This window comes from Botryllus schlosseri, chromosome 8 (assembly GCF_051294905.1).
Source record: "Botryllus schlosseri isolate E-star chromosome 8, Bs_hap1, whole genome shotgun sequence".
Lineage (NCBI taxonomy): Eukaryota > Metazoa > Chordata > Ascidiacea > Stolidobranchia > Styelidae > Botryllus > Botryllus schlosseri.
In genome coordinates this window covers 28,381,947-28,400,293 of record NC_137243.1, presented here as the reverse complement: position 1 = coordinate 28,400,293, position 18,347 = coordinate 28,381,947, and the positions used below count along the sequence as shown (strand labels likewise).

Sequence of the window (18,347 nt, the reverse complement as noted above, 5' to 3'; positions counted from 1 at the left end):
AGAGCCGTTAATAGCGGTGGTGTTGGCGACACGCAAGCTTTTACTTCTTCTTGGCTGAGGTCTTTTTGGCAGCCTTCTTGACGACTTTCTTCGGCGACTTTTTCGAAGCGGGTCTCTTGGAAGCCGGCTTTTTGGCGGCGCTCTTCTTGACCGTGGCCGATTTCTTGGCCGCTGCTTTCTTGACGGGAGTCTTCTTCGGTTTGGGCTTTTTGGCCGCAGTTTTTTTGGTCGATTCCTTGCCGACGGCGGCCTTCTTGGCGGCCGGTTTCTTCTTGGCGACGACGGTCTTCTTTTTGGCTGCCTGCTGGGCCGGGGCCTTCGGAGCGGCGAGCTTGTACCGTCCCGTGCTGTTCTTCGGGTGGACGAGCTGGCCGGACGCGAGCATTTTTGCGAGAGTCCGGTTCAGGTTGGTTTTAGTCGACTGCTCGGTGACTTTGTTGCTGCTCAAAACGTGCTTCTTGATGGCTTGGCGCGAGGAGCCTTTCTTGTCGCCCAGCTTCCTGATGGCGGCGACGATCATGTCCTTGAAAGGAGCGTGACTCGGCGTCGTCGTAGTTTTCTTGGCGGCTGACATCGTGCTTTGTACGTACAAATAGAACGGTGAATATTTCTGCAGTTGTTGTAGAAGTCGAGAAAAGGCGCAAATTACTATATAACCAACGTCCGCCGAACGAGCAGACGCGAACGAAACGATAAAGCTCTCGGCGACGGCCGACGCCGGTCGGGGCACGGCTTTCTGTGCTAGTGTTCGTCGTGACCCGGGCCGTGGCGACGACCCCGGAAGTGGCCGACCGATCCGAATCGGTTCGCGGGGCGGAGCGTGTTCGCGCGCTGACCGGCGCGCCCGTTCCGGATCCGCGCGAGACGTCGCGGCTGCGTAAACGGCCGGTTTTCGACGGCGGGGCGGCTCGATCGAGCTGTGCAAAATTAACACTTCTACTTCCTAAAGCCGCGTTTCGCGGAGCTAGCAAAACCCGCAGCGCTATCGGACCCGCGCTCATCCGAGGGGCAGTTCAGACCTGTCAGGCGGTGAACGCAGCCCGGTTCTGCCACGTCGCCAGCCAGTACTACGGCGCGGCAAAAGCCCATTGATCGGCCGTCGCTCGCCACGGGGGAGAGCGAGAGCCTGAGCGTCGAGCGCCGCACCGGAAATTGGGACTCTGAATTGAAAGAGCGATAAGATATCGGAAACGCCGGGTCAGAAGTAGACGACAATGTGTATTGGGCTTCGAGTCGTGTCGAGTGTTCGCATCGGATTAAATGTAATTGCGGCAGGTCAGGCATATTTTCGAGCGTACCCATTTAATTGCGCATGCATTGTCACTGTTGCCGCGGCTCGACCACGACTTCACAGATATCTCATATACAATGACGCACCCGGCTTCGTATGCCGCCACGTGACCAATCGAGGTTTTAAAACTAATTACATCGAAACTATAATTCAACCCTTAGCGACAAGATCGTATAATTTCAGTACGCTATGAAGTCATGTATCACTACACGATTCGAATCTTGAAAATTGTTACTCGATTCATTTTTGAGTACCCGTGCCATTGTGCACGCCTGCCCCCCCCCCCCCCCCAACTACGAGCGAGCGCGAGCGGGCAAACGCGAGAGACCCCCAGCTACTCGCAGTCTACTCCGAATAATGCCGTTCGGAATCTGAATCGAACCGAACAACCGTGTGCCGAAGAATCCCAATCGTACATCTGAGCAGACTAGTATTTACAAAGGCCAAGGTTAGGGTTATCTGACGTAATGTATATACTGGCTCGGACCCACTTGGCAAAACGACTTTGCAGTCAACACTCACGTCTGGTCACACAACTACCCACAACAAAATCACAAACAAAACATGCGACGGAATCCGACCCGAACGAGTACGAATCAAAAAAAAACACCCGCCGCGATAGCCCTGTCCGCCCGCGACAAACGCGACTCGACGCGCCTCAATACGGACCGGGACAAAGAAAATGTGTCGTGCTGTGTGTTGCGTTACGGGCTTCGTCCCGCCGCGTTCACTCGGGAATTACTCCCACCGTTTACCCCCCCCCCACATCAAACGGACCGGGTTTACTTGTCATTTGTCGTGAAAGAGCCGAGCGCACTCGGCAAACGAGAGAAGAAAAAGCATACAAATTTTTTTTTTTTTTCGGTCGCCGCAGCGATCCCTATTTTATTACACAAAGAAATGCCATACATAAACACAAACGTAATATATATATCTATGAATCAATCACACAATTCAGCACTCATTCAACTCAGACACAGTAATGTTCATACACTCTCACAGTCATACCCACACAATGCATTTCTTTGTGGTCCAGGATCCATTTCATCATTCTCTTTTCGTTTTCAGCATCATCCTCCGTCGGCATCGCTCTCCTCCATCGTCGTCGGCCGGCCCGTCACAGTTCGCATTCTCCGTCTCCGGCGATCGGATCGTCCTCTTTCCTTGATTTCCTTCTCCAGTATCAGGTATGTACATGTTCTCCATTTCATGTGTTTTCCGCCTCCACAAACAGCAGCTCATTTCTGAAAAGCTGCTGTTCTGTTGTGTCTTTGAAGAAAGAGATTCTTTTTATCAGTTTCTTTATAATTTTCTTTGTCATCAATTTGATTGCTGATTTTTGGTCATGTATTTTTTCGTTCTTCTTTTCTTGGATGAATTTTTGCATGATTATCTTTCTTTTAATTATACTGATTATGGTCCAGTCGGTTGCGCATTTTATACCGTGATTGAAGAAGATGTGATCTCTGTTGAGATTTCTCTGCTTCATTACTCCTCTGAAGTTTGCAAAGATCCGTCTGATAAAATTGCAATCTATAAGGAGATGTTCTAGATTGTCCTTCTTCGACTCACAAAGTTTACAACACGTGTTCATGTTTTTTTGCGAACCAATATTCATTATGTTCAATCTTTTCTTGTCGTCTCCGAGGAAATATCCTCCAAGAGCCGTTCTTAAGTTGACGATTCTTTCTTCGTTCATTAATTTGTTATCGCGACCGTTCAGTGTCGTGACTTCTTTCCAGTTCACTGGCTGTCTGGAATTTAACGAAATGTTCTTGATTTGGGGTTTATCCTGATCTTTTATCCCCAGGTAGATGTCCTTATGGGACGCCTCTGCCCATATCTCGTCCGTCCATTTCAGAGCCTCTGCTCTCTTTATTATATAATCCCACTCTTTTGTGAGTTTGTCACTATGTGGGAATGAATTTGTATATAGCCTTTTGTTAATTCTATTTATCTTTGTGCCTAACACAAAGATTGCCTCCCAGTGCCAGAATTCTTCTGGCTCTGTAATGATTTTCAATATTTGATATTTTTCTAGTTTGCATGCATCAATTTTACTCTTAATGCAGGTGATTTTTAGGTCTCCCATAAGTTCGCTGGAGGTCATATGGGACCTGTTAATCGGCTCCAGCTTCTCTGGGCTCCATATGAAGTGAAAGAACTGAGCCTCCAAGTTCTTTCTTGTTTTTACAGGAACGTCAACTATCCTGGCATTATAAACGATCTTCGTTGAGGCCATGCTACTCAGTATGGTTGATTTACCATACCAGGTCAGTTCTCTGTCTTTGTATGCCATTGTTATTTTTCTAATTTGTTCGCTTCGTTTCTTCCATGTTTTATTGAGGTAATTGATACCGAATGTTTGGCCTAATATTTCCGTTGATGTTTTCAAATACTTTCTAAAATCTCCGAGATTTGTTGTGTTTGGTTTTGTGCATAAAATTTCAGTTTTATCTTTGTTGACAATTTGGCCTGTTGCCTCTGCGAAGAGTTGTAGCTCGCCAAATAGTTGCTTTACCGAAAGATGATCTATAAGAATCGCCGTGAGATCATCAGCGTATTGCTGCAGTCTCAGCTCTTGCTTTCCTATTTTTATTCCATTTATTTTCTCATTTTCCATTATTTTTCTAGCTAGTGGGTCAGCGGTCATCGCATACAGACACATGCTTAATGGACATCCTTGGCGGAGTCCTCTGCCTATCTTTATTTTATTTGATAATGTCCCGTTGACCAATATTTGACTGTATGAGTTATCATACACTTTCTTTATTAGTCTTCGGATGTTGTACGGTACTGCATAACTATCTAGTATCTTGTTTAGATAGCCATGATGAACTCTGTCGAAAGCTTTCTCTTGGTCTATCGACACCACGATTAGATCAATATTCTTTCTGTGGGCATAGTCCCACGCCGCTTTTATGTTTCTTAGATTGTCCGTTATCTGCCGATTTGCTATCCCGCATTTTTGCGTGTTTAATATTAATTTACCAGTAACTGCTTTTAGCCTATTCGAAATGATCGAGGTGAGTATTTTATAATCTAAATTAAGTAACGTTATAGGTCTCCAATTCTTGAGCAGTTTAGCATCTCCTTTTTTATAAATCAATTGGACTACACCTGTATTCCAAGATTGGCATATATCCCCCAGGAAAAGCGCGTTATTGAAAAGCTCTACCAACTGATCTTTAATTTTGTTCCAGTAAATGATGTAAAACCTTTTCGGTAAGCCGTCGTTACCGGGAGTTTTGTCATTATTCATTGCTTGGATTATGATTTTGATTTCATCTACAGAAATCGGTATCTCAAGAAACGTATGATCTTCTTCTGACAGCTCAGTGTCATCTAGTTGGTCTAGATACCTTTTCTGTTTCTTGTCATCTATGTTGGGATGGGCCTGCCATAGATTCTGATAATAATTTTCGATTTGATCGATTATCTGTTCAGAATCCATGATGTCTTCTCCATTATTATTCTTTAATACGTTCATTGTTTGGATGGCTTTCCTCCTTTTTAACATATCAAAGAAGTATTTGGTAGGTTTTTCTCCTTCCTCTTTATCCCTGATTTTTGCTTTCTTGGAGGTGAAGTCTATCCTTTTCCTTTCAATGCTTTTTAGCTCGTTTTGCAGAAGAGTCTTTTTGATACTATCGTTAGTACTTTGTAGCATCTCAATCTCTTCTGTTATTTTCTTAATTCTGTCTTTCTCTTTTTTGCCATGGGTTTTTTCAAACGCTTGTATGGCACTTTTGATTTTTTTCTTGAGAGTATCCCACCACGTAGTGATGTGATTGTACCCATGTTTATTTGCTTTCATGTTGTCTATTATCATATTTATGTTTTCTTTCATCATTTTATTTTCTAATAAGTCCGCATTACATTTCCATATTCCTCTTCCCCATTTATTACTGTTGTAATTTGTAATAGTTGTTTCCAATAGATATATGTGATCCGATATTGGATTTATTTTATATATACATCTGCTAACATCCTTTGCCAAAACATCTGATGCAAAGGCATTGTCTATGCGTCTTTCCTGTTGCCCTGTTTTCCTTGTAAACAGTTTTTTGTGTGGGTTTCTCCACCTATATATATCCTGGTAGCCGTTGGTGTCAACGAACCATTTCCATATATCCGCAGCGGGTGTGTTCTTGTAGTTTGTGTTGATTTTTGCATCATTCTTGTCTATAATGATATTAAAATCTCCTATAATGATTGTTCTGTCCCCTGCATTTTTCAATGCCTGAGTAAGATTTTTATAGTATTCTGTTTGATGTCTAGCCACCGTTGCAGGGGCGTAAATGTTCCAGATTTCTGTTATCTCATTTTGTTTAGCCAATTTAATTCTCTGGGCTCTGTGTTCAATTACTGTTTCTTCTTGAATGTCGTATAGATTTTTCAGATTCGATTTTATTATCATTAAGGTACCTTGCCAATAGGATATTTTTTGGCCTTGGTCGTCTGTCCAGGCATCATTCATATCTAGGCAGTTTGGAAAGTTCACATATTCGTTGTCTCTGCACCACTCATTCAATTTTGTTTTGTTAACTCTGTGCACTTCTTGTAGACAGTACACATCGCTTTTATACTTTCGAATCATCTTTTCTATTTCGTTCCATTTTCTGTTAAAACCGTTGATATTGAGGGAAGTGATCTTGATAGTCATTGTAATGGGCTAAAGCGGTTTCTATTTGCTTCAAGATCAATGGCATTTCTTTTCTTTTCATTGCTTTTCCTGCGATCATTCGCTGATCGTCTTCTCTTTTTATTCGCTTTTACTAGTGTAAATTCCGCCTGTCTCTGATTGAGAGGTGGAGGAGCAGTTTTCTCCGAGTCCTGTTCCTCGGCTTCTGATTCTGATTGTTCTTCAATTTCTGATTCTTCACCATTGGTGATTGTATCATCATCACTTTCTGGTGTTGTTTGTTTTCCTTTCACCTCCTTCTCTGTTTCTGAATCGGAGGTGGAGATGTTCAAGTCTTCAACTAGAACCGATTCGTTCTGGTTGCTTTTCTCCTCACTTTGTACCGTTACCGGTACCGATTCGTTTATTATTATTTCCGTGTTCTGTACTTCGTTCTGTGGTTCTTCACTAGTGAGTTCCACCATTTCTTCGTTTTTATTATTATTCTCTGTTTCATTTACATTTCTCCCACTCATGAGAGCTGGGTAATCATTTTCCAGTGCTTGGCACTCTTGTCTGTTGTGACCGCTTTTGTTGCAATGGCTGCAGTAGGGTGATCTGCATTTGGCCGCCAGATGTCCTGACTTGTTACATTTAAAACAGAGTCTTTCTATTACTATCGGTCTTTCGATTGTAGGTGTGTATACCTTGCAAGACGCTCCTTCAATTCTTATGAAGGGTGGTAATTTTCCTTTTTGATAGTCCGCCACTGCTACCGTACGATAGCCATTGTGGAGGTTAAGTCCTCTGTGAAATTGCTTGCGCACGCCCACGACACGCCCTGCCTTCCAACTTTCTATAGCTCTTGCTACAGATTCGTTACTTGCCTCTGACGGCACGGCACGAATGTTTATTACAGTTGGCATTGTACCCGGCAGTGATAACAGGTATCTCTTGCCTTGGTAAACAATGTCGTTTTCTTCTTTTAGTAAGTCATTTCTTGTCTTTTCATCCGTCAATGTGACGTTGAAAGTGTCCTGTGCTATTTGGAACACTGCTTCCAGTTTCTCACGGTACTGCACCAGTGCCGGTTTTTTTTCAAATATTTGTAAGACCTCCATCAATGTTATGTTTTGGTCTCCTTTGAGATTCACTGATTGTGGCCTGTGGCCATGAACTCCTTGAGAATCCATTTTATTTCAATCTTTTTTGACTTTGTTTTCTGTAATGTTTTTATTTCAGGATCTGAAGTCGACTGTCTCCCCCGCTCCACGCACCGCCGCAGGACCAAGAACGAGTGAAGACAAAAAGGCAAAGCCTCACCGTAAGTGTTACTGTTGTATCCTTACGTTGTAAGGTGCTGCAGTTTGCTCACTTGCGTGAGTACCGGTATTTACGTCGAAAACCGCAGTCTGTACCGCGAGGTTGTGTTCAGATTTATCGCGTGAAGCGTATTTGATTTTCTGTGCTAATTTTGTTTCAGGAACCGAAGGCGAATGTTTTCTTCGTTATGTACACTGCTGCAAGGTCGAATCGGTGTGAAGATGGAAAGCCTAGGCTCTCCAGGTAGGTGTTAATGTTGTTTCCTTACGTTGTAAGGTGCTGCAGTTTGCTCACTTGCGTGAGTACCGGTATTTGCGTCGAATATCACAATCTGTATCGCGAGGCTGTGTTCATATGTATCGCGTGAAGCGTATTTGAATATCTGTGCTAATTTTGTTGTAGGAACCGAAGGCGAATGTTTCTTTCGCTAAGTACACTGCTGTAAAGCCGAATCGTTGAGAAGATGGAAAGCCAAGGCTCTCCAGGTAAGTGTTAATGAAGTTTCCTTACGTCGTAAGGTGTAGCAGTTTATCTCACGTACGTGAGTTTCAGTGTTTAAGCCGGAAAAGCACAGCCACCGAAGCGACGCTGTGTTTGGCGAATCGTTTTCCGTTAAGTTTAAGTCGGTACGTCTCACAGCCAAATAAAATTTATTCCTATGAAAAATCACGTCTTGTCTACTCTAGTTCTATCAGCGTTCACCACAGCGGTGAAACCAAGGTTAGTAACTAGATTCTGAAATGAATATTCTAAAAGACACCTGCCTCAGCAGAGTTTCTACCTTTTTACAACCAAAACGCCAGAGATGCGAACCTTATAACAACCAAATACTCCGATGAATATTTAACGGACAAGGGGGACTACTAGGAGTTGGAGAATTATCAGCACTCGCGCCTGTCTAAAAACGACCGCCCGTCGCTTGAAATTCGGTGCAATTCCGGCTTTGCCAACCTTTGCTTGCACGAGCGACAGTGTAATATATACGTGCTTCGACAGGCTTAGGTAGTCGGCGATACCACACCGAGTGTCGTTCTGTGATGTAGCACTGTGACTGTAGCATCGGACGATCTCATTCGTCGGGCGGGCGCCAACGGGTTAGCATTTTTTCGATATGCAGAAAATGTGTTTTCTTTTGTTCCAGCCAATCCATCCGTAAATACTATCCAATCGTGTCGAACCCGAACCTCGACACTTACACTGTAACTTTGCGCGAACAACGGAATTGTGCCGAGCAACAAAATTCCAAGCGACGGCAAGTCCCAACTGTAAGACGTAACAGACGAGATCCTTTCTACCCGCACCAGTACTTACGACTCTCCAAGTACTAGTACGCCCCTGCTCCGTACGAACCAGACATTGGAGTATTTGGTTGTATTTGAAGGTACGTATCTCTTGACAGAGGCGGCTGAGTGCGCTCAGCCTTTTTTGATTCACGCATCAGGCAGACCGGCTTCTGTATTGGGAATTGTGTATTGCGTCGCTCGCCTCAGCAAGTCGTTTGCAAGCAATAACGGTGACAGAAACCCGCTGAGCAATCAAGGCGGCGCCGCCGCCGTACCGCCCGCCACCCGTCGAGCGCGTCTAATTCTAGTTGGCCACCGTAAACACTATTCTATTCAATTCCAAATCAAAATTGTTCGACAATGTACATCGCCGTAACCATACAAGTATTGCTTTAAAAACGCTCTACTCTAGGCTCGCTCGAGTCTCAGTCTTATGAATATACTGCGCGCGCAATGACATGTAAGTGTGTATACAATTTCATAAAACCTGCTCGATCGGGTGGCACTGAAAAGTGCCGTTTGTGATGATGAAGGCTTTTGCGATGCGCTTAAGAGCTCTTTCCGGTCTTCTTGGGCAGAAGGACGGCCTGGATGTTGGGCAAGACGCCGCCTTGCGCAATCGTAACTCCGCCGAGCAGCTTGTTCAGCTCTTCGTCGTTTCTGATGGCGAGCTGCAAGTGACGCGGGATGATTCTGCTCTTCTTGTTGTCGCGGGCTGCGTTTCCTGCCAACTCCAGAACTTCGGCGCTCAGGTACTCGAGCACGGCGGCCAAGTACACGGGAGCTCCGGCTCCCACACGCTGTGCGTAGTTGCCCTTTCTCAGCAGGCGGTGAACCCTGCCGACCGGGAACTGCAGGCCCGCTCTCGAGGATCGGCTCTTTGCCTTTGCCTTTGATTTTCCACCTTTTCCGCGACCAGACATTTTTACGCTTTCGTTGGGTACTAGGTAAATACGATAAATGAATCCAAGCACGCATAACTGCCTTTTTATTGTGCGCCCGTGTCACAACGTTGTGACATAAAACGAGAGACGGCTATTTCGCGCGCCTAAAAAATCCGTGACGCGGCTGTCTCGTTTCGTGCTTTTGCTACTCGCATCATTAGCATACGCCCGACTATAAATCGGATCTGCGGCTTGACGCCGATCACAAACAGCAAAATGGTCGCGTCTAAGGGAAGCAAGAAGTTGGTGAAAAAGCAAACGCCGAAAGATGGCAAGAAGAAAAGAAAGTCGAGGCGAAAGGAAAGCTTCAGCATCTACATCTACAAGGTGTTGAAGCAGGTTCATCCCGATACTGGAATCTCCAGCAAGGCCATGAGCATCATGAACTCGTTCGTCAACGACGTGTTCGAGAGGATCGCCAGCGAGTCGTCTCGTCTCGCCCACTACAACAAGCGCTCGACCATCAGCAGCCGCGAGATCCAGACCGCCGTCAGGCTCTTGCTGCCCGGCGAACTGGCCAAGCACGCCGTGTCTGAAGGCACCAAAGCCGTCACCAAGTACACCAGCTCTAAGTAGATGGTTGTGCTCGACGCCGAAAATCGACAACAACGGCCCTTGTAAGGGCCACCCGCTCTTGTGCGTTTTGATTGCTTGCTCTCGCGAGCGTTATCAGTTCAGTTGTTATGCCGTACTCTGTTATTTACGCTAGGTGGTAAGTTGCGTTTCCGGTACCTGCGGTGCGATGAACGAGACGGGTTCGTGTATTACATGGGTAGCTTATCTGCTGTTAGAGGTTCGTGGGATGCGAATCTTCCAGACTGGTTTGTGTATTACAAAGTAGTGCGCGCGCTGTGAAACGGACGCTGCGGAAGGCAACATGCCGCGATGACAATAATTATAAAACTGAAAGCAGCGCGCCCATTCTAAGCTCTCTCGATACCGTATAGTTCGGGTGGCTCTGAAAAGAGCCGTTTCTTTTGCGTCGTGCTAATCGCCGGCAGCTTAAGCCCTCTCGCCACGGATACGTCTGGCGAGCTGGATGTCTTTCGGCATGATGGTGACGCGCTTGGCGTGGATCGCGCACAAGTTGGTGTCTTCGAACAAGCCGACAAGGTAGGCTTCGCTGGCCTCCTGCAGAGCCATCACGGAGCTGCTTTGGAAGCGGAGGTCGGTCTTGAAGTCTTGAGCGATCTCGCGAACCAGCCTCTGGAAGGGAAGCTTGCGGATGAGCAGCTCGGTCGACTTTTGGTAGCGACGGATCTCACGGAGGGCCACTGTTCCGGGCCTGTAACGATGAGGTTTCTTGACGCCGCCTGTGGCGGGAGCGCTCTTTCTCGCCGCCTTGGTAGCGAGCTGCTTTCGGGGAGCTTTGCCTCCCGTTGACTTTCTTGCTGTCTGTTTCGTTCTCGCCATAGTGTCTCTCTCTCTCCGAGTTACGTAAATCACTAGATAGATTCGGTAGTTGCTGAATGCTAGTAAACGTCCGTCGTGTCACGCAAGGCTATTTATACTCGGCCGTCGAATTTGGCGCGTTAAAGCGTTTCGTGAACGTCCGCTGGCGACGTTGACATAATGCGTTGAGTGGCGGCGCATATCATTCGTTGCTGAAAGTGATACCTTACTGTAATTTTACGTTTGAAAATTTCAGTAAATAGACGAAAAAATGTCCGGTCGAGGTAAAGGGGGTAAAGGGCTCGGAAAGGGAGGCGCCAAGCGTCACAGGAAGGTGTTGCGTGATAACATCCAAGGAATCACCAAGCCCGCAATTCGACGTCTGGCGCGTCGTGGCGGAGTGAAGCGTATCTCAGGACTCATCTACGAAGAGACCAGAGGTGTGCTGAAGGTCTTCCTCGAGAACGTCATCAGAGACGCCGTCACTTACACCGAACACGCCAAGAGAAAGACCGTCACCGCTCTGGACGTGGTCTACGCCTTGAAACGTCAAGGACGAACTCTGTACGGGTTCGGCGGATAAGCGACTCGCTACTGCGATCACAAGACAACAACGGCTCTTTTCAGAGCCACCCGAACTTGTTGAAACTGTGTAGAGAATATTTTGGTCGGTCGTATAGTACATAATTATACTACTGACCAGTAAACAGACCCCGATCAGTTTTCCAATAAATCACCCGACTTGTACAACCGCTCGACTAACTCAATGGGTAGTTTGTAAATACGAGTCTCGCCGTCGCGATATTGCGACAGTCGGCCCGTACTCTATACGCGTAAACATCAACTTTGGATGGCCCTGAAAAGAGCCGTTAATAGCGGTGGTGTTGGCGACACGCAAGCTTTTACTTCTTCTTGGCTGAGGTCTTTTTGGCAGCCTTCTTGACGACTTTCTTCGGCGACTTTTTCGAAGCGGGTCTCTTGGAAGCCGGCTTTTTGGCGGCGCTCTTCTTGACCGTGGCCGATTTCTTGGCCGCTGCTTTCTTGACGGGAGTCTTCTTCGGTTTGGGCTTTTTGGCCGCAGTTTTTTTGGTCGATTCCTTGCCGACGGCGGCCTTCTTGGCGGCCGGTTTCTTCTTGGCGACGACGGTCTTCTTTTTGGCTGCCTGCTGGGCCGGGGCCTTCGGAGCGGCGAGCTTGTACCGTCCCGTGCTGTTCTTCGGGTGGACGAGCTGGCCGGACGCGAGCATTTTTGCGAGAGTCCGGTTCAGGTTGGTTTTAGTCGACTGCTCGGTGACTTTGTTGCTGCTCAAAACGTGCTTCTTGATGGCTTGGCGCGAGGAGCCTTTCTTGTCGCCCAGCTTCCTGATGGCGGCGACGATCATGTCCTTGAAAGGAGCGTGACTCGGCGTCGTCGTAGTTTTCTTGGCGGCTGACATCGTGCTTTGTACGTACAAATAGAACGGTGAATATTTCTGCAGTTGTTGTAGAAGTCGAGAAAAGGCGCAAATTACTATATAACCAACGTCCGCCGAACGAGCAGACGCGAACGAAACGATAAAGCTCTCGGCGACGGCCGACGCCGGTCGGGGCACGGCTTTCTGTGCTAGTGTTCGTCGTGACCCGGGCCGTGGCGACGACCCCGGAAGTGGCCGACCGATCCGAATCGGTTCGCGGGGCGGAGCGTGTTCGCGCGCTGACCGGCGCGCCCGTTCCGGATCCGCGCGAGACGTCGCGGCTGCGTAAACGGCCGGTTTTCGACGGCGGGGCGGCTCGATCGAGCTGTGCAAAATTAACACTTCTACTTCCTAAAGCCGCGTTTCGCGGAGCTAGCAAAACCCGCAGCGCTATCGGACCCGCGCTCATCCGAGGGGCAGTTCAGACCTGTCAGGCGGTGAACGCAGCCCGGTTCTGCCACGTCGCCAGCCAGTACTACGGCGCGGCAAAAGCCCATTGATCGGCCGTCGCTCGCCACGGGGGAGAGCGAGAGCCTGAGCGTCGAGCGCCGCACCGGAAATTGGGACTCTGAATTGAAAGAGCGATAAGATATCGGAAACGCCGGGTCAGAAGTAGACGACAATGTGTATTGGGCTTCGAGTCGTGTCGAGTGTTCGCATCGGATTAAATGTAATTGCGGCAGGTCAGGCATATTTTCGAGCGTACCCATTTAATTGCGCATGCATTGTCACTGTTGCCGCGGCTCGACCACGACTTCACAGATATCTCATATACAATGACGCACCCGGCTTCGTATGCCGCCACGTGACCAATCGAGGTTTTAAAACTAATTACATCGAAACTATAATTCAACCCTTAGCGACAAGATCGTATAATTTCAGTACGCTATGAAGTCATGTATCACTACACGATTCGAATCTTGAAAATTGTTACTCGATTCATTTTTGAGTACCCGTGCCATTGTGCACGCCTGCCCCCCCCCCCCCCCCCAACTACGAGCGAGCGCGAGCGGGCAAACGCGAGAGACCCCCAGCTACTCGCAGTCTACTCCGAATAATGCCGTTCGGAATCTGAATCGAACCGAACAACCGTGTGCCGAAGAATCCCAATCGTACATCTGAGCAGACTAGTATTTACAAAGGCCAAGGTTAGGGTTATCTGACGTAATGTATATACTGGCTCGGACCCACTTGGCAAAACGACTTTGCAGTCAACACTCACGTCTGGTCACACAACTACCCACAACAAAATCACAAACAAAACATGCGACGGAATCCGACCCGAACGAGTACGAATCAAAAAAAAACACCCGCCGCGATAGCCCTGTCCGCCCGCGACAAACGCGACTCGACGCGCCTCAATACGGACCGGGACAAAGAAAATGTGTCGTGCTGTGTGTTGCGTTACGGGCTTCGTCCCGCCGCGTTCACTCGGGAATTACTCCCACCGTTTACCCCCCCCCCACATCAAACGGACCGGGTTTACTTGTCATTTGTCGTGAAAGAGCCGAGCGCACTCGGCAAACGAGAGAAGAAAAAGCATACAAACCTTATAACAACCAAATACTCCGATGAATATTTAACGGACAAGGGGGACTACTAGGAGTTGGAGAATTATCAGCACTCGCGCCTGTCTAAAAACGACCGCCCGTCGCTTGAAATTCGGTGCAATTCCGGCTTTGCCAACCTTTGCTTGCACGAGCGACAGTGTAATATATACGTGCTTCGACAGGCTTAGGTAGTCGGCGATACCACACCGAGTGTCGTTCTGTGATGTAGCACTGTGACTGTAGCATCGGACGATCTCATTCGTCGGGCGGGCGCCAACGGGTTAGCATTTTTTCGATATGCAGAAAATGTGTTTTCTTTTGTTCCAGCCAATCCATCCGTAAATACTATCCAATCGTGTCGAACCCGAACCTCGACACTTACACTGTAACTTTGCGCGAACAACGGAATTGTGCCGAGCAACAAAATTCCAAGCGACGGCAAGTCCCAACTGTAAGACGTAACAGACGAGATCCTTTCTACCCGCACCAGTACTTACGACTCTCCAAGTACTAGTACGCCCCTGCTCCGTACGAACCAGACATTGGAGTATTTGGTTGTATTTGAAGGTACGTATCTCTTGACAGAGGCGGCTGAGTGCGCTCAGCCTTTTTTGATTCACGCATCAGGCAGACCGGCTTCTGTATTGGGAATTGTGTATTGCGTCGCTCGCCTCAGCAAGTCGTTTGCAAGCAATAACGGTGACAGAAACCCGCTGAGCAATCAAGGCGGCGCCGCCGCCGTACCGCCCGCCACCCGTCGAGCGCGTCTAATTCTAGTTGGCCACCGTAAACACTATTCTATTCAATTCCAAATCAAAATTGTTCGACAATGTACATCGCCGTAACCATACAAGTATTGCTTTAAAAACGCTCTACTCTAGGCTCGCTCGAGTCTCAGTCTTATGAATATACTGCGCGCGCAATGACATGTAAGTGTGTATACAATTTCATAAAACCTGCTCGATCGGGTGGCACTGAAAAGTGCCGTTTGTGATGATGAAGGCTTTTGCGATGCGCTTAAGAGCTCTTTCCGGTCTTCTTGGGCAGAAGGACGGCCTGGATGTTGGGCAAGACGCCGCCTTGCGCAATCGTAACTCCGCCGAGCAGCTTGTTCAGCTCTTCGTCGTTTCTGATGGCGAGCTGCAAGTGACGCGGGATGATTCTGCTCTTCTTGTTGTCGCGGGCTGCGTTTCCTGCCAACTCCAGAACTTCGGCGCTCAGGTACTCGAGCACGGCGGCCAAGTACACGGGAGCTCCGGCTCCCACACGCTGTGCGTAGTTGCCCTTTCTCAGCAGGCGGTGAACCCTGCCGACCGGGAACTGCAGGCCCGCTCTCGAGGATCGGCTCTTTGCCTTTGCCTTTGATTTTCCACCTTTTCCGCGACCAGACATTTTTACGCTTTCGTTGGGTACTAGGTAAATACGATAAATGAATCCAAGCACGCATAACTGCCTTTTTATTGTGCGCCCGTGTCACAACGTTGTGACATAAAACGAGAGACGGCTATTTCGCGCGCCTAAAAAATCCGTGACGCGGCTGTCTCGTTTCGTGCTTTTGCTACTCGCATCATTAGCATACGCCCGACTATAAATCGGATCTGCGGCTTGACGCCGATCACAAACAGCAAAATGGTCGCGTCTAAGGGAAGCAAGAAGTTGGTGAAAAAGCAAACGCCGAAAGATGGCAAGAAGAAAAGAAAGTCGAGGCGAAAGGAAAGCTTCAGCATCTACATCTACAAGGTGTTGAAGCAGGTTCATCCCGATACTGGAATCTCCAGCAAGGCCATGAGCATCATGAACTCGTTCGTCAACGACGTGTTCGAGAGGATCGCCAGCGAGTCGTCTCGTCTCGCCCACTACAACAAGCGCTCGACCATCAGCAGCCGCGAGATCCAGACCGCCGTCAGGCTCTTGCTGCCCGGCGAACTGGCCAAGCACGCCGTGTCTGAAGGCACCAAAGCCGTCACCAAGTACACCAGCTCTAAGTAGATGGTTGTGCTCGACGCCGAAAATCGACAACAACGGCCCTTGTAAGGGCCACCCGCTCTTGTGCGTTTTGATTGCTTGCTCTCGCGAGCGTTATCAGTTCAGTTGTTATGCCGTACTCTGTTATTTACGCTAGGTGGTAAGTTGCGTTTCCGGTACCTGCGGTGCGATGAACGAGACGGGTTCGTGTATTACATGGGTAGCTTATCTGCTGTTAGAGGTTCGTGGGATGCGAATCTTCCAGACTGGTTTGTGTATTACAAAGTAGTGCGCGCGCTGTGAAACGGACGCTGCGGAAGGCAACATGCCGCGATGACAATAATTATAAAACTGAAAGCAGCGCGCCCATTCTAAGCTCTCTCGATACCGTATAGTTCGGGTGGCTCTGAAAAGAGCCGTTTCTTTTGCGTCGTGCTAATCGCCGGCAGCTTAAGCCCTCTCGCCACGGATACGTCTGGCGAGCTGGATGTCTTTCGGCATGATGGTGACGCGCTTGGCGTGGATCGCGCACAAGTTGGTGTCTTCGAACAAGCCGACAAGGTAGGCTTCGCTGGCCTCCTGCAGAGCCATCACGGAGCTGCTTTGGAAGCGGAGGTCGGTCTTGAAGTCTTGAGCGATCTCGCGAACCAGCCTCTGGAAGGGAAGCTTGCGGATGAGCAGCTCGGTCGACTTTTGGTAGCGACGGATCTCACGGAGGGCCACTGTTCCGGGCCTGTAACGATGAGGTTTCTTGACGCCGCCTGTGGCGGGAGCGCTCTTTCTCGCCGCCTTGGTAGCGAGCTGCTTTCGGGGAGCTTTGCCTCCCGTTGACTTTCTTGCTGTCTGTTTCGTTCTCGCCATAGTGTCTCTCTCTCTCCGAGTTACGTAAATCACTAGATAGATTCGGTAGTTGCTGAATGCTAGTAAACGTCCGTCGTGTCACGCAAGGCTATTTATACTCGGCCGTCGAATTTGGCGCGTTAAAGCGTTTCGTGAACGTCCGCTGGCGACGTTGACATAATGCGTTGAGTGGCGGCGCATATCATTCGTTGCTGAAAGTGATACCTTACTGTAATTTTACGTTTGAAAATTTCAGTAAATAGACGAAAAAATGTCCGGTCGAGGTAAAGGGGGTAAAGGGCTCGGAAAGGGAGGCGCCAAGCGTCACAGGAAGGTGTTGCGTGATAACATCCAAGGAATCACCAAGCCCGCAATTCGACGTCTGGCGCGTCGTGGCGGAGTGAAGCGTATCTCAGGACTCATCTACGAAGAGACCAGAGGTGTGCTGAAGGTCTTCCTCGAGAACGTCATCAGAGACGCCGTCACTTACACCGAACACGCCAAGAGAAAGACCGTCACCGCTCTGGACGTGGTCTACGCCTTGAAACGTCAAGGACGAACTCTGTACGGGTTCGGCGGATAAGCGACTCGCTACTGCGATCACAAGACAACAACGGCTCTTTTCAGAGCCACCCGAACTTGTTGAAACTGTGTAGAGAATATTTTGGTCGGTCGTATAGTACATAATTATACTACTGACCAGTAAACAGACCCCGATCAGTTTTCCAATAAATCACCCGACTTGTACAACCGCTCGACTAACTCAATGGGTAGTTTGTAAATACGAGTCTCGCCGTCGCGATATTGCGACAGTCGGCCCGTACTCTATACGCGTAAACATCAACTTTGGATGGCCCTGAAAAGAGCCGTTAATAGCGGTGGTGTTGGCGACACGCAAGCTTTTACTTCTTCTTGGCTGAGGTCTTTTTGGCAGCCTTCTTGACGACTTTCTTCGGCGACTTTTTCGAAGCGGGTCTCTTGGAAGCCGGCTTTTTGGCGGCGCTCTTCTTGACCGTGGCCGATTTCTTGGCCGCTGCTTTCTTGACGGGAGTCTTCTTCGGTTTGGGCTTTTTGGCCGCAGTTTTTTTGGTCGATTCCTTGCCGACGGCGGCCTTCTTGGCGGCCGGTTTCTTCTTGGCGACGACGGTCTTCTTTTTGGCTGCCTGCTGGGCCGGGGCCTTCGGAGCGGCGAGCTTGTACCGTCCCGTGCTGTTCTTCGGGTGGACGAGCTGGCCGGACGCGAGCATTTTTGCGAGAGTCCGGTTCAGGTTGGTTTTAGTCGACTGCTCGGTGACTTTGTTGCTGCTCAAAACGTGCTTCTTGATGGCTTGGCGCGAGGAGCCTTTCTTGTCGCCCAGCTTCCTGATGGCGGCGACGATCATGTCCTTGAAAGGAGCGTGACTCGGCGTCGTCGTAGTTTTCTTGGCGGCTGACATCGTGCTTTGTACGTACAAATAGAACGGTGAATATTTCTGCAGTTGTTGTAGAAGTCGAGAAAAGGCGCAAATTACTATATAACCAACGTCCGCCGAACGAGCAGACGCGAACGAAACGATAAAGCTCTCGGCGACGGCCGACGCCGGTCGGGGCACGGCTTTCTGTGCTAGTGTTCGTCGTGACCCGGGCCGTGGCGACGACCCCGGAAGTGGCCGACCGATCCGAATCGGTTCGCGGGGCGGAG

The 18,347-nt window shown here is 48.7% G+C and overlaps 8 protein-coding genes across 8 annotated transcripts; 4 read left to right on the top strand and 4 right to left on the bottom strand.

Annotated features, from left to right (window-relative positions):
* Window positions 1-9,021: 9,021 nt before the first annotated feature.
* LOC145444773 (histone H2A) lies at window positions 9,022-9,486 on the bottom strand. The gene has a single exon (XM_080322784.1). The coding sequence runs from the start codon at window positions 9,442-9,444 to the stop codon at window positions 9,070-9,072; it is 375 nt and encodes a 124-aa protein (XP_080178910.1). The 5' UTR covers window positions 9,445-9,486; the 3' UTR covers window positions 9,022-9,069.
* Window positions 9,487-9,648: 162 nt separating this feature from the next.
* On the top strand, window positions 9,649-10,094 carry LOC145444774 (histone H2B.1-like). Its single transcript, XM_080322785.1, has one exon. The coding sequence runs from the start codon at window positions 9,682-9,684 to the stop codon at window positions 10,039-10,041; it is 360 nt and encodes a 119-aa protein (XP_080178911.1). The 5' UTR covers window positions 9,649-9,681; the 3' UTR covers window positions 10,042-10,094.
* Window positions 10,095-10,407: 313 nt separating this feature from the next.
* LOC145444772 (histone H3) lies at window positions 10,408-10,927 on the bottom strand. The gene has a single exon (XM_080322783.1). The coding sequence runs from the start codon at window positions 10,876-10,878 to the stop codon at window positions 10,468-10,470; it is 411 nt and encodes a 136-aa protein (XP_080178909.1). The 5' UTR covers window positions 10,879-10,927; the 3' UTR covers window positions 10,408-10,467.
* A 123-nt stretch (window positions 10,928-11,050) lies between these two features.
* On the top strand, window positions 11,051-11,447 carry LOC145444775 (histone H4). The gene has a single exon (XM_080322786.1). The coding sequence runs from the start codon at window positions 11,129-11,131 to the stop codon at window positions 11,438-11,440; it is 312 nt and encodes a 103-aa protein (XP_080178912.1). The 5' UTR covers window positions 11,051-11,128; the 3' UTR covers window positions 11,441-11,447.
* Window positions 11,448-14,830: 3,383 nt separating this feature from the next.
* LOC145444769 (histone H2A) lies at window positions 14,831-15,295 on the bottom strand. Its single transcript, XM_080322778.1, has one exon. The coding sequence runs from the start codon at window positions 15,251-15,253 to the stop codon at window positions 14,879-14,881; it is 375 nt and encodes a 124-aa protein (XP_080178904.1). The 5' UTR covers window positions 15,254-15,295; the 3' UTR covers window positions 14,831-14,878.
* Window positions 15,296-15,457: 162 nt separating this feature from the next.
* Window positions 15,458-15,903, top strand: LOC145444770 (histone H2B.1-like). The gene has a single exon (XM_080322779.1). The coding sequence runs from the start codon at window positions 15,491-15,493 to the stop codon at window positions 15,848-15,850; it is 360 nt and encodes a 119-aa protein (XP_080178905.1). The 5' UTR covers window positions 15,458-15,490; the 3' UTR covers window positions 15,851-15,903.
* A 313-nt stretch (window positions 15,904-16,216) lies between these two features.
* On the bottom strand, window positions 16,217-16,736 carry LOC145444767 (histone H3). Its single transcript, XM_080322777.1, has one exon. The coding sequence runs from the start codon at window positions 16,685-16,687 to the stop codon at window positions 16,277-16,279; it is 411 nt and encodes a 136-aa protein (XP_080178903.1). The 5' UTR covers window positions 16,688-16,736; the 3' UTR covers window positions 16,217-16,276.
* Window positions 16,737-16,859: 123 nt separating this feature from the next.
* LOC145444771 (histone H4) lies at window positions 16,860-17,256 on the top strand. Its single transcript, XM_080322780.1, has one exon. It carries the CDS (start codon window positions 16,938-16,940, stop codon window positions 17,247-17,249), a length of 312 nt encoding a protein of 103 aa, XP_080178906.1. The 5' UTR covers window positions 16,860-16,937; the 3' UTR covers window positions 17,250-17,256.
* Window positions 17,257-18,347: the final 1,091 nt, after the last annotated feature.